At 32.4% G+C, this 13,443-nt stretch overlaps 2 protein-coding genes across 2 annotated transcripts in view; one reads left to right on the top strand and one right to left on the bottom strand.

Moving 5' to 3' along the window:
- LOC132730803 (uncharacterized) overlaps positions 1-9,302 on the top strand; it is a 45,232-nt gene extending 35,930 nt beyond the window's left edge. Inside the window, exons 3-9 of the mRNA XM_060716822.1 lie at positions 1,200-1,280; positions 1,611-1,784; positions 2,889-2,909; positions 3,995-4,096; positions 4,509-6,620; positions 6,944-7,031; positions 7,558-9,302. Of these exons, the coding sequence (XP_060572805.1) occupies positions 1,200-1,280; positions 1,611-1,784; positions 2,889-2,909; positions 3,995-4,096; positions 4,509-6,620; positions 6,944-7,031; positions 7,558-7,711 (2,732 nt within the window). The 3' untranslated portion in view covers positions 7,712-9,302. The remainder of the gene's footprint in view (positions 1-1,199; positions 1,281-1,610; positions 1,785-2,888; positions 2,910-3,994; positions 4,097-4,508; positions 6,621-6,943; positions 7,032-7,557) is intronic.
- Positions 9,303-9,468: 166 nt separating this feature from the next.
- LOC132730804 (uncharacterized) lies at positions 9,469-13,312 on the bottom strand. The gene is made up of 3 exons (XM_060716823.1): positions 13,106-13,312; positions 12,199-12,384; positions 9,469-11,857 (listed from the first exon to the last, which is right to left on the bottom strand). Exons 1-3 carry the CDS (start codon positions 13,239-13,241, stop codon positions 11,787-11,789), a joined length of 393 nt encoding a protein of 130 aa, XP_060572806.1. The 5' UTR covers positions 13,242-13,312; the 3' UTR covers positions 9,469-11,786.
- Positions 13,313-13,443: the final 131 nt, after the last annotated feature.

The following is a 13,443-nucleotide window of genomic DNA, read 5'->3' as shown; positions in this document are numbered from 1 at the left end:
ACAAAGCAATTGATGTGTTCAGATAAAGACTAAGAAGAAAATGGTACTCATTTAATTTTCAATGACTCAAGAATAACGAAAACTTCATTTGAATAATATAGTATCTACCGGTCTTAATTTCAAATTGATTGTTAAAAAGTCTATCTAGTTCACCAGTTATAGTCATCTAGATAAGGTCAAATAAAAAATGATAATTTATTTTCAAATATATTCAATATTTTTAATTAATGCAATTGCTTACGAGTGCTAGTCGCCATATGACCAAAAATTACTTCTGAGTGCATGCATGCAAGAAACTAATTTGTGCTTTTTTATCAAGTTACAATATCAATTGCAAGGCCTTTGGAATTTACCTGTCAAGCAACTGATGAACGCTTTTGTCTATTGATCATATATATTGGGATATCAGCAAGCCATGGTCGTATAATGTTTGTTATATGAATGGGATGTACTGAATTCATGTATATAATTTACAAGCATATGCAATTTTCTTTTCATGGTAACTGTGAGATATAATAGTTTTGTGAGTCATTTAAAAAAGGTTCAGCAACATGTAAAACGCTTATGTTTAAATAAATCAGCGAGATATGTTGTACATAATGCACAGCGTCAGAATTTATAACTCCCGAAATTTACCAGATGCACGTGTATAATATACAAATGTATCGAGCACAAATATCTGTAATAGGTTGCATACAATTCTTCAATAAATATGTTCTATGAACCTGTTTCTATTCTTCTTTTTTTCACTCTGATTGCAGATAAGCACAAAAACTCGTAAAGTGATAGTAGATATATCTTTTAACATTTATTTTTCAAATAACGTGATACCAAAATGTGATATCAAAACGATATTTATGTCTTATTTAAAAAACGAAACTGAGAAGGAAGTAGCCGAGACATTGTAGACATATTCACGTTGTGAAGTAACTATAATTTGCAAAAACATATATATGCAATAGTAGTTGGTTTTAAATGCCGTTTACTTCAACACTATTAACTGACATTTCATATGAAATATGTGAGGTCGAATAACTTTTCATGTATGTACACAGTGTTTGTTTTCCACAAAAAGTTATTGTAAAATGCATTTCCAACAACAACGGCACAATTGGAAGATTATTTAAATTATTTCATAAATTTATAAAATTCATGAAATAAACAACAAATATAATATATTAAGTCTTCATATATTTCAGATGCAGACGGCAAACTAAATACATTGAAAGTTGATTTCAGTAGACCACAAAATAAAGACCTGAAGATGATATGTCGGTTGGGTAGGTATTTTGAATAGAAATATATGAAAGATATATTTTTCTTTCGATGCTATATAGAAAACTTACATGTATATTTAATATATAAATGGTAACCCTAACACGTCACGTTCAGACATATTGTATGAGTGAACTATTGTTACTAAAACATATTGGTAACGAAAGAATATATGCTTATTTGGATTTTTACTGAAATTATTTAACCGAACAAGACAACATAGATCATACAGCAGCTGTGTAAATACAATATCCCAAAATCTTTTGAATTTTGCTGCAGTGTTTAAAATGGTATCTTTAAAAAAATATTTTATATTTATTGTTCGACTGTTACAGATTCAGTTTATTACGATCCAACATATAGAGCGAAGTCGACGGAAATAGCACGGTCTAAATGTAAATCGGATGGCGCGGAACTTGCTGATGTCACAACAGAAGAAGATGTTAAAGAAATCACAAAAGACATGCTTGTGGATACTCCACACTGGATTAACTCTATATCGTCAAAAGGTAGGATATTGTTGCCATATATTACAATAATAATTTGTTTACAGCTACCTACATTATAAGGCCACGTGGCCGAGTGTTTTAAGTAACTGACTTCAAACCACTTGTCCCTCCTTACCTCTGTTTGTCTGAATCCTGCAAGAGGCTTCGAATGCTTGTACATTAGGAAACAAGGCAGCTAGTTTATGGAATGTCAGTGATTCTACCATGGTGCACGTCCGTGTCTAAACTAATGCAAGGAAGGGTACCTGAAGTCTTCCTCCATCAGAAAAGCTGGAGAGTAGCCATATGGCAATAAAAAGTGCCCGTAAGACTTATCCCAGAGCAAAAATAATGATAATGATTATAAATAATAATAATACAAAACAACAACAACAACAAGAAAAACAGAAAAAAGACAACAATAATCTACTTTAAATGAAACTAATAAGACATGTGTATTGCACAATTTCAGTCATAAGACAACCCTTTTCAATAATTTCGAACAAATAAATTTTCGTCTGTTTTTAAAATGTCGCATTCTTTTGTAAGCAGGATGTACGAACGCTTAAAACAGTTTACTCATTTGTACTTAGCCACTTATTACAATACTAATACAATATTATTACAATTACTTTAAAGGAACTCCACTGAAGACTAAAAGCATAAATATATATATAATTTGAAAGTATTACGCAATAAACTAGGCTTTTAAATAGGGAAAAGAGAAACATAAAAGATGATAAGAATATACTCAGATTTAATTCAAAAATTGATAATTAGTGCGAGTCTTAGTCCAATTTGAGTAAAAAGACGTTTTTGTGTGTTTTTGGGGCGAGGGCACCTATCAAATATATAATCTGAGCGAGCGAATGTCATGAAAAATTGCACGCATATTAATGCATTATTGGAATAGACCTATCTTGAAAATAATCATTCCAGTACACTTCAGTGGAGTTTCTTTAAACAAATAAGTTTGCAAAATTTTGCCTTATGGTACTCAAACAAACGCATATAATACGAGTAGTTCGGCAGTAGTGTGACCATATCAAAGCCTTTGCTTTATATAAGACCTAGATTTATGCTTTCGCAAACATAATTGCATATTATGAATTAAACATTTTACAGGAAGGTCTGGATATTACATTAGTAAGTAGACAAATGGACGCTATATTTCAATTTCAAATTAGCGAAAGCTCAGCCTGCCTATGTCCGGTTTTCAAATTCAATTTTGAAAGTACTATCCCTCTTGCATGATAAATAAAAAAACACATTGCAACTATGATCGCAGACTGATCAACTGAAAGTTGTGTTTTGCAAAGGACATTTTACATAATATACTCAAAATGTTAATGTAAAGCCAAAATATTGTGCAGCTTAAAGCATGACATGAAATCAGCGTTATTCGCCATGGACTGAGCATACTTCGTCATGGAATAAGCTTTCTTCGCTTGCTTTTTTTTATACATAAAACCTTTCTATTCCGCTGCTTTTTCTTATATTGTTCTTATCCAAAAAGCTGGCGATCAGACCTTGTTTTCAGATTAAATCAATTTGAAGATTAAGAGCTTAAATCTAAATAATATTTGATAAAAACATGTTTGTCTGATGACACTGTTAGAATAGGGCGTGAGAGGTAAGGTAACATTGAGATAATGAAAACACCACCAAAGTATGATGCACACTGGTATTTTTAAGAATACCAACAGGGATTTTGGACTCCTTAACGTGACGAAGCTATCCAGCTAGCATACATACCCTAGTCATGTACCCGTTCGTGCCTGAAATAAAACACGGAATGGACCCATCAGTAAAGCTGGAACGTTCATACATGGTGCGACGTCAAAGAAAGAATGCTCTAAAATATTCCATATTTATTCAGCTTTGCTTTATTGGATTGTCGCCTTTTTTACTTTTCTTTGTTATTTTCCTTAATAAAATCATTAGAGAATCATTACTTAGGAATAATATATCTTTATACAAAAACATTATTCCAGATCTGGTTTGTAGGAATATCCCAATAATGTCCAGATGTCTGCAAGTTTTACCTGTGTGGATTAATTTTAACACCAAAGGTTTATTTTATAAAACCTCCCTTTAATCACAGGTTTGACAGATGCTAACATCTTTTGCTTAAATTACCATTTCTTTGTTTCTTAAGATTTTCAACAATATTGGTCAACAAAATATCATTATTAATAAATAACCACATAACTATTTTTCTTGTCATAAAGGTTCAAAAATAAAACAGTGCCTGGTCGCTAAATTAGTTGGAGATGACCTGAAGTACAGTTATGAAGATTGTTCTCAAGAATATCATTTTATTTGTGTCGAAGGTAAGATGTTAAAATGTCCTGATGGTCTGTAAGATAATTTTATATGTCTTTTATTAAAACATTACAAATTGGTAGGGTATTTAACTGACAGGACTGATTCTAAAACAGATTGAACGTGATATAGCTTGAAGAAACACAATATTATTCATCATTTACAATCGAACGAACATTAGAAGAATTATTTATATCCATATACGATATGAAAACATATTGCTGTAGACTGTGGATCCAAGTGTATTTGCTTACGTAATTGAATAGTAATACCAATATCGGTAGTAACGAAAATAAACTGTTTTTCTTATATATTTTTCATTGTATTATTGATGGGACGGTTATGATTTTCAATTCATATTTTCGAAAAGCAATACCATAGCAATATTCATCAGTTTATTAATTCATTTGGCTTTTGTAGGCGATGATATAATGTCGTCATTTTCACCACTTATATCTCTAAAGATGGCACGGTTTGAAGAATTTGAAGAAGAAATAGAGAAGCTATCGCCCACTACAGCAATATTTGATTTGTTTTCTTCAAGTGAAATACCATTAGAAAGCTCTTCAATAAACGTGCCCGTGTCTTTGACATCAACTTTTCCACCTACAATGACACCTGAAATCACTCCAAGTAATCAGATTACTTCAACATCTAGTTCCTCCCCTATTCAATATACAACGTCAAGTACGTCTGTTATTCTCAATGTTCAATCTGAGATGACATATGCAGATGTCACTTCCAGTACACAATCTGATGTCGCTCCTAGTGTTCAACCTCATGTGACACCGGCGGGTGTTACCTCCAGTGTTCAGCCTCAATTGTCACCTACAGATGTAACCTCCTCTGTTCAAGTTGCAGCAATCACTACCGATGTCATTTCCAGTGTTCAAATTATGGACACTTATGATGATATTTCAGAAACTGAAACTGTTGTTACAACTTCTTCAGTTAGTAGATCTAATGTAGATTCACCTTTAGCCACTTATACAATACTAACAACCGCGCCATATACAGATACGACAACAACCATGGATAAAGAATCATCTTCTGAAGCAGATATTTTTTCTTTGACAATGTTGGATAAAGATCCTGTTACTATTACGAGTTCCGTAATTTCTACAGATGTTTCAACTGCCATGGATGTTTTACAACCATCGGAAACCACACAAGATATTGTTCAAATCACAATAGATTCAGTGGATAATTTATCTTCGTCAAGCATAGACGTAACTGATATTCAAACGGCAAGTATCAATGCGAATACTGATGAAACAATGCGCGTAACATTCAGCTCCTCGCAAACAGTTGAAAGTTCTAGTATAGATACACTTTATCGAGAAAATGTTTTTATTGAGCCTCAGAATTCCTCAGTTACAATACAATTTTCCTCAGACATGCTAATCCCGATGAGCACAACAGTGACATCATCAAGTTCGAAATATTCGCCACTTTTAACATTTGTTAATACAACAGGATACTACCGGAGTCCGACAGACACATCTATTAACACTGACACAGAATTATTTGTAATACAGGCAATGCAAACAGTACCATCAAAATTATCTTCTTCAAGCTATTTTGAAACCTTTGACACATATGAACCGGAAAACACTATGCCAACAGACAGACTTGATATGGGAGAAGTTTCTACCACACACACTACATCTGCTAGTGTTTTACAAACCCCAGATATCATCATCGAACCTTCTTCTACTCTAACTGTAATGCTAAGTAAGTCATCATCATATGAAGAAAACAATTTCATTTATGAGTCTATCAGTAGTTCTGAAAACATACATACCACATCCGCTGAGTTTTTGTCATCTACATTTAAACATTTTGGCACAGAAGATTCAAAGACATCTTCACACATGTCAACTAATACCATTTCTCATTTTACATCTTTATCTTCATCTCAAGATGTTATGGCGACACAAAATACTAACTCATATGCAGCGCATGCGACCGGCTCCTCGCTCATGCAGATTACCAGTAAATCAAGTTTAATGCCATATGAATGTACAGAGATTGATTCCACTACGCTTTGCGGTGATATGCTAACTCCTCCAGATGACCCATATACATTAGATGTTCTTGAATCCTCATCAACAATTTTTAACTTTATCACACCATCAATGCCATACTCATTGACAGATGTTCCTCTTTCATCTTCATTGACAGCATCATCACTTTCTACGTATCCCGCTAAACATTTGTCATCTTACAGTTATATAACAACGGAAGATATTACTAATATAGAACCAGAGCCTTCATTGTCATCTGTTAGTCCAAGTAATTATAATTACTATGATTCCGAAAGATATGATAGTTTTGATGAAGACGAAGACAAAACCTTTTCACCAGAAAATGAACCAACTCCAAAATATACTATAGGTACTAGTGATGAAGATGAAACAGACCAAGTTGACGAAAATATACCAGGAGATTTAGATAAAGACGATATGGACGAAGACAATGCAATTGGAAACGCAAGCGCGGACAAAGGAGAAATTGTTGATGAAGAAGAAGGTAATTATCATTCTTATGTTTTTGTTTTGTCCTAATCATACACAAGATTACTTTTAATGATGTATGGATTGTATAATTATGGTAATGTATTACCCACAGCAAATATGCAAAAAAGTGTTTATCAAAGAGAATCGAACTAAATTGTATATATGCACTAACAATTTACATATATCTGAAATTTATATTACTACATGTAGTAAGTTCGAACAAATCTAAAATCTCTAAATAGAAATTGATACTTTACTTATTGAATTGAATGCTCTTCAGCTTTAACACTGTTCTATGTTAACCAATGAAATTTTTTCTCACTCTCATAATTGCAGGTACAGAAATTGGTCTATGGATAGCGTTTGCGATACTTATAACCTTGGTGTTAATTGCACTCATTTTAGCAGCATTCTTATATCGAAAGTAAGTACTTTATATTCCTAACAGATATGTCTGATTAGAAACTTGCGGTTTCGGTTCTTGCTCTTTCATTACCACCTTGTGTATGATTATTGTATAACCAAGACAGTGAAGTTATTATATAACCTAAAGTGTAATTATTACATTGGGGGAGAAAAGTATCTTTCTAGGCATATCAAACTTAATTACAATGTAGAGACAAATGCTGATCAAGCGCAATGTTTTCTTTAAGGTAAAGTGGAAGCATATGAGCCGGCTGGTAATTTAAGTTCAATGTTATAAGGAGTTTATGCACATGTAAGCGCAAACTGAGATCTAAGGCATTTGATTTGTCAGAGAGTAGTACAGAATAAATACTGACTAGTGGAATTCTTGAGATTCGAGACAGAACTTTGACAAAAAGTTAATAACATGATTCCCATACTGGTTAGTTTGAAACTGATTAAGATAAGTGCGATTACTTTTTCAGATTTTTACATAAAATGTGTTTAATCTAAACACTAATTATAATTGATGACTATTTTTGCAGAAGAAAACAGCAAAAATCAAAAGACATAAATACTGCAGCACCACCTGCCGCCGCCGGAGAGACTGTCGAATTAAGAGATTCTCGCTCTCCATCTCGCGAGAATGGGAAACCACGAGAATCTACAACTTACAAGGATCCAGCCTATGATATATAGCATACGGTCTAATAATATTGTCAATATCGATTCGAGGTGTCTTCGAACATTAAAGAAATTGTGCCTTCTGAATTCTATCGACAGGGATTCAAACTACGTTTCTAAAAGGAAGTGATAGTGATAAATTAAACCTTTTACTTTATATTGCCGACACATGAATTAAAGATTTTTTTAGAAAAGTGAAGTAGAAAAGTTAAGATTTACTTCAGAGAAGCATTCCGCCTCTAAGTGTAGCATTCTTAGTGTTGTTTGTGTTTTCTTTATACAGAAAGATAATAAAAAATTACACTGACACATATTCTTAACGAGAGGAATGCTGAAAATGTGTTTCATTATTTGGAACACTACAGGAGTAATTTGCAGCATTTTCTAGTCAGTCAAAGAATTAACTTGAATTAAGCTTCTTGAACTATTTTCTCTCTATAATTGCTTGTTGAAATATGTATACTCATTATTATAGACTCTGCTGCAGTTAATGAAAAGTTGTTTTTTTCTAGAGATAATTTATTCATTTCATACAATTTTATCGGAGCTTAACTAATGTTTCTACAAATAAGAGTCCGTGATCTAGTGCGATTATAGTTTTGGACAAGAAATATTAAGACACATATAAATTTGCTTGTTGTGACACTGAAAAAATGTGCCAAATACTAACTGATTATTCCTACCAAAATGTTATTTATGTCAGTTAAAAGCTAAATGCATCTAACAGAACGTTATTTTTATATGTACAATGCTAATAGCTAAAACAACTTGCATAACATTATCTTTATCAGTTTATAGCTAACAACATATAATAACATCTGGAAAAACATCATCTACATCAGATAGTTTATACAGAATTAACTCTAGTTCGATTGTGGTGGAAGCTATAAGCTTATTGAAACATTCTCGAATCCGTTTCTTGAACCAACCAGTATGAGTGTGAAGTTTCTTGCTCAAGGAAACAATGTATAGCCCAAGACGGGGATAATGGGTCCCAGTCACAGGATGATCTCTGACTGATTCACCGTGCATATTAGTTCTTACAAAAATATATTTTTAACATGATTATAATGCTATTGCTTCCAGTGTTTTTATATCTATATGTCCGCAATTTAGTTATTTATATATGTGAATGTTTACATTTGTCTTCCCTTTTGATGTCAGTCATATAAATTGAACAAAAAGATATATGTATTTTTATATGATTGATCAGTTATCGCTCATTTATTTTCTGTCCATACATGTTATTTATATTATATATAGATATAATATAAACAAAACTGCAGTGAAATCTAATATTAAAAAGTTGTAGGTTTCTAACCTATTTCATTAATAATTATATTTGATCACATATAATTTTATTTATAGCATCTTCTGTAAAAATTTGTTTATAGCCGTTATAGAGCTAGACAATAAAAATAAGTTGAAATTATATTTAAGTATTACATTAAATTCGAAGCTCAACCTCTTATTTATTTGCAGTTTGCAGAAAAGGTGTGTTTGTTTCAGATTGTTCCTTCTATCATTGACCTTCTGTGTCTTGTCTTTGAAAATAATGTCATTAAAGAGATTTAAATGAAAAATAATTATTAAAATGTAAAGTTTTCTTTTATTATTTTGTTTATAACAACCTAGTTGAATGACTCTTCGCAAACAAAAAAGAGAAATTGTATTTAAAACAATCGGAGCAAGTTGTGAACTTGTTGAATGAACAGTTGATCCCGAATGAATCGGGGAGAAGAGAGGGATCTATCATTGATGTTACACAAGATGTGAAATTTAAAATTGTCAAGTATGAATGTCTAGGTTTGTAAAGGTTAATCAGCTAAAATACTTTATGAGAAAAAGTAACCTTATGAAATATAGAAACAAAGATCAACAAGGATGGGCGGCATTCAATGAATGCATCACCAAACAAAAATCTCCAACACAAGACTACCACCTTCTGAACTCCGGTGTTACCATAAATAAACGAGGGGCATATTAATTAGTGGCAAGGGCAGCGCGTTTTTATAATTAAGTCATACCTGTGCATGATCTTTGCAAGAGTACACCTGGAAAATGATTAGTAGAGTCGTTCAAAATATTCATCATGGACCTCTACACATTTTTTTCAGCCACTGAATCCATTTCTGAACTGTTCTGTGTGTATACTGTTTATACATTGGTAGAGAGCGCTTCCGACTTCACTTTTGGTTTCGAACCGGCGACCCCAAAGGCAAGATTTAATGTATGGATTAAACCAAAAGTCACAAGGAGAGAGGTCAGGACTATAAGCGGGATGTAGTAAAACCTCAATTCTCTGCTGCTCTAAATAAGCTGAACCAAGCCTGGCCGATGCGCAGGTGCATTATCATGGAGTAATTTGATCCTGTAGACCCTACCTAATGATCCACAAAGTTTGCAATCAACTCTTTGCTCCTCTCTCACATCACAATGTAAGCCATGTTTACAACCAGTATACAAAACCCCATGTAAATAAATGACCTGCTAAAAATTTATGCAAATTGGCTAGAAAAAATCAATTATCTTTCACGTGCAAATCATTTTTAAATTGAGTTGTTGCCACTAATTAATATATGCCCCTCGTACTCTCTAATGAATGTCAGAAAACGCAAAATATCTTTGAAAAAGAAACTGTCAAAGAGTTCGTTTCAATGAGATTCTCAGATTCAAGTTTTTTAGTGACCACTGAAAAACAAAGGAAATAATTGTAAAATTACAGAGTCTATATACCCTGAAAAAGAAAATTTACCAGGAGTGAAGGTGAAAACAAACGGCCTATGATCGAAAATAAACGATTAAATTTTTGAAAAATGGCTTAAAGTTGGCATAAAATAAAACAATCTTTTAAACAAGTACATGTACTTTACAACAAAGATGTATTAAAGTTTGAATATTTAAATGCTTGACATAAATACAGACTAGCACAGCAAAAACAGTATAATTCTATATTTTAAAAATGTATGTAAATAAAATATCATTTTATATGTATTGATCTGAATATTGTTTAATCAAAAGCGCCTGAAGTATATGAAGTGTTTCATTAAATATTCTAAATTAATTTATCTCTTTTAGGATCAATTATTTTTTGGGCGTTTTTAAAATATTCTCACTTAGAAATTAAGAAGTTTAAGAGATAACACAGACTGAAGGTAACTATTCATTTTTGCAACACACAAATAAGCTAATATATGAAATGCCCATTAATGCGAAAGAACTGTACAACATGTGACCATACAGAAAAAAGAAATTGTTAAGTAACAATCGCATAATCTTTTTAGATTTGTATGTTCAAGGGAGATTAAAAATGCATAGCTTTTGTGTTTTAATGATGCATGAATATACCAAATAACTTCATACAAAAACTCACGGATATTTCTTGACAGAAAACTATTATAATGAAAAACCTTTTCTGTAATGGTGTTGTTATCCCATAAAAAGGCGGTATAGATAAGAATGATCAAGAACAAATAATATGTCAATGATAACAAATGGAGAAAAATACCTCAAGAGCGTCCAAAATCAAAAATGGCCAATGTAAAAAAATTGTTGCAGGTTCCGTTTGATTGAGCCTTTTCATGGACGTTACTGGAAACTACAAGCTAACTCCCCGCCCCCCCGCACCGACTTAAGATTCTCAAACCAAGAACATGTCAATCAAGGGAGATAATATCATAATATGAAGTTGTATAAGAACTTTCAAAAGAAAATCACACAAACAGCGATGAATGATTACTGTATAAAAAATATTTAAAACCAAACACGAGATGAAAATATCAATAACATATAACGAGTATATAACAGTATGATTAGTAACATTCATATTGACGTATGTTATTCTTTTCAAAATTTAGTTCTGCACAATTTATAACTCGGCACGTGTGTGTTTCCGTCTTCCGTTCTTAAGTTAAGTATTGTGCCAATCCTGAAAGAGCTTTTCTTTATTTGTACTAATAAGAACATATAGGAAAGAATATAAAGTAATAATTTAAGAATGAAAATAATTAAATATGTTATGCAGTATCGTCCGGTCCGGTCCATGTTTGTATGTTTGTTTGATGTACATTACAGTAATCATTGTGTTGTTCTACCTAAGCTCAGCAGATAATATGGCAAATATCGACAATAAAAACGTTGGTACACTGGTCGCTCTTGTTCCTAGGAATAAAATGAAAAATTAAAACAATCTGAAGTCAAGTCACATTATTTTGTTTACATTACAGATCATGGAGCAGGGAAAAACAACTAACTGAGTTTCAAATCATCTACAGGATAGAGCTCTAATACAACAAAATTAAACCTGTTCAATGTTACTTATAATTTTAGTTTTTTTACTAACATTATGTTCATGATTCTTTGCAACTAGCACATTTAAGAGAAATGTAAACTAGTATATAGCAATGGTAATCGTGTACGAACATGTAATGTACTTAAATACGATGAATGCTCTGTTTCGTTTTAGAATGACAATATTTCAATAGAAGATAGCCCATACAAACCTTTTGTTCCTGCATGATACATCGTATGATACTGCAGACTTCCAGGAGTTACTGTTAACAGCTGACCATCTTCATTCGTTAGTTCAAGAATACCAAATCGGATCAATGTGTCGATATTTTTAAACTTTTCATCTAGTGTCACATTTCCCTCTATTGCATGCAGTTGGAGAGACACACGGAATGGCTCTGTAAAAGACTTTCAGTTTAAAACAGAAATAGAAATAAAAGGAATAGAAAGATTTGCCTACAAAGCAAAAGAAAAGAAACTTAGGCATACTCGGTTTGTTTGTGTCCACCCGTGGATGGCGAATTTAAACTCCGTTCTGAGGCACAGTTTAGCATTTGGGACAGACTGGTGTCACAGATATATCCATTACAACATGAACAGATTGTGTTACACACCGTTTGTTTTTTTCATATCAGATTACCTATTTTTATAACGATAAAGAGAGCTGAAACTGAGTATAGTGCGGGCATCAATTGTTCAATACTTTCTGACACTAACAGACTTATAACATATATCCCAGATGTTAATTTGCATAAAATAGAACCATATCAGTCAGCAAATAAAATTTGGAAACTATCATTTTTTTACAAAACTTATTACAGATCCAGTTAAGAATCAATTGTTGTTCTTAGTCTCGCCAACACTGTAAAGATCATATGGCGAATATATAGCTTTACTGATAAAAGAAGGCCTTAGGGGTAGTTCGTATATCTTTTCAGGCATGAGCCGGAACCTGAGTAGAATCAACAACTTCAAAAGCAAGCTTCAAGAATCGGCATTGTTATTCAGCATTAGTTTAACACAACGGAAAGTAACACCACTTGTAAATCAGTTAATTATTTGTTTACGTTTGAGTAATATAAAATTAGGCATAAGCGTAATTTTCCGTTGTTTTTATACCTCTTTCAAGCTGTAAGTCTTTAAAGCTATTAGCAGAATAGCCAGTTTGAGAGACCAGACCTTGTCTGACAGAATCTACAAACAACGATTCAGAAGTGACAACATCGCTGTATTGATCTGAGAATGAAAATCTCATCTGAATGTATGGCTGTTTTTGTTGCTTTATAACTTGATATGTTGATGACGAAGAGCTATTTGATTGCGATGACGAAGAGCTATTTGATTGCAGTTCTACAAAAAATATATATTAGAACGAGTCACAAGTTTTGATTTGTACGAATGATATCTAATTCGTAAATTGGTCGGAGTGAAATTTACATGAAAAAAGTGCTCTAAAA

This window comes from Ruditapes philippinarum, unplaced genomic scaffold (assembly GCF_026571515.1).
Source record: "Ruditapes philippinarum isolate M1 unplaced genomic scaffold, ASM2657151v2 ctg1881_1_1_1_1, whole genome shotgun sequence".
In the NCBI taxonomy this organism is placed as follows: domain Eukaryota; kingdom Metazoa; phylum Mollusca; class Bivalvia; order Venerida; family Veneridae; genus Ruditapes; species Ruditapes philippinarum.
Note: the sequence above shows the minus strand (reverse complement) of the source record. Positions and strands in the feature narration are given on the sequence as shown.

Excerpts from the sequence above, each read along its gene's own strand:
- LOC132730804 (XM_060716823.1), bottom strand. The coding sequence starts at position 13,241 with ATGAGATTTTCATTCTCAGATCAATACAGCGATGTTGTCACTTCTGAA. Across the intron at positions 12,385-13,105 it reads AGACTTACAGCTTGAAAGAG|AGCCATTCCGTGTGTCTCTC; the intron begins GTATAAAAACAA and ends AGTCTTTTACAG. Across the intron at positions 11,858-12,198 it reads GTATCATGCAGGAACAAAAG|GAACAAGAGCGACCAGTGTA; the intron begins GTTTGTATGGGC and ends TTTTATTCCTAG.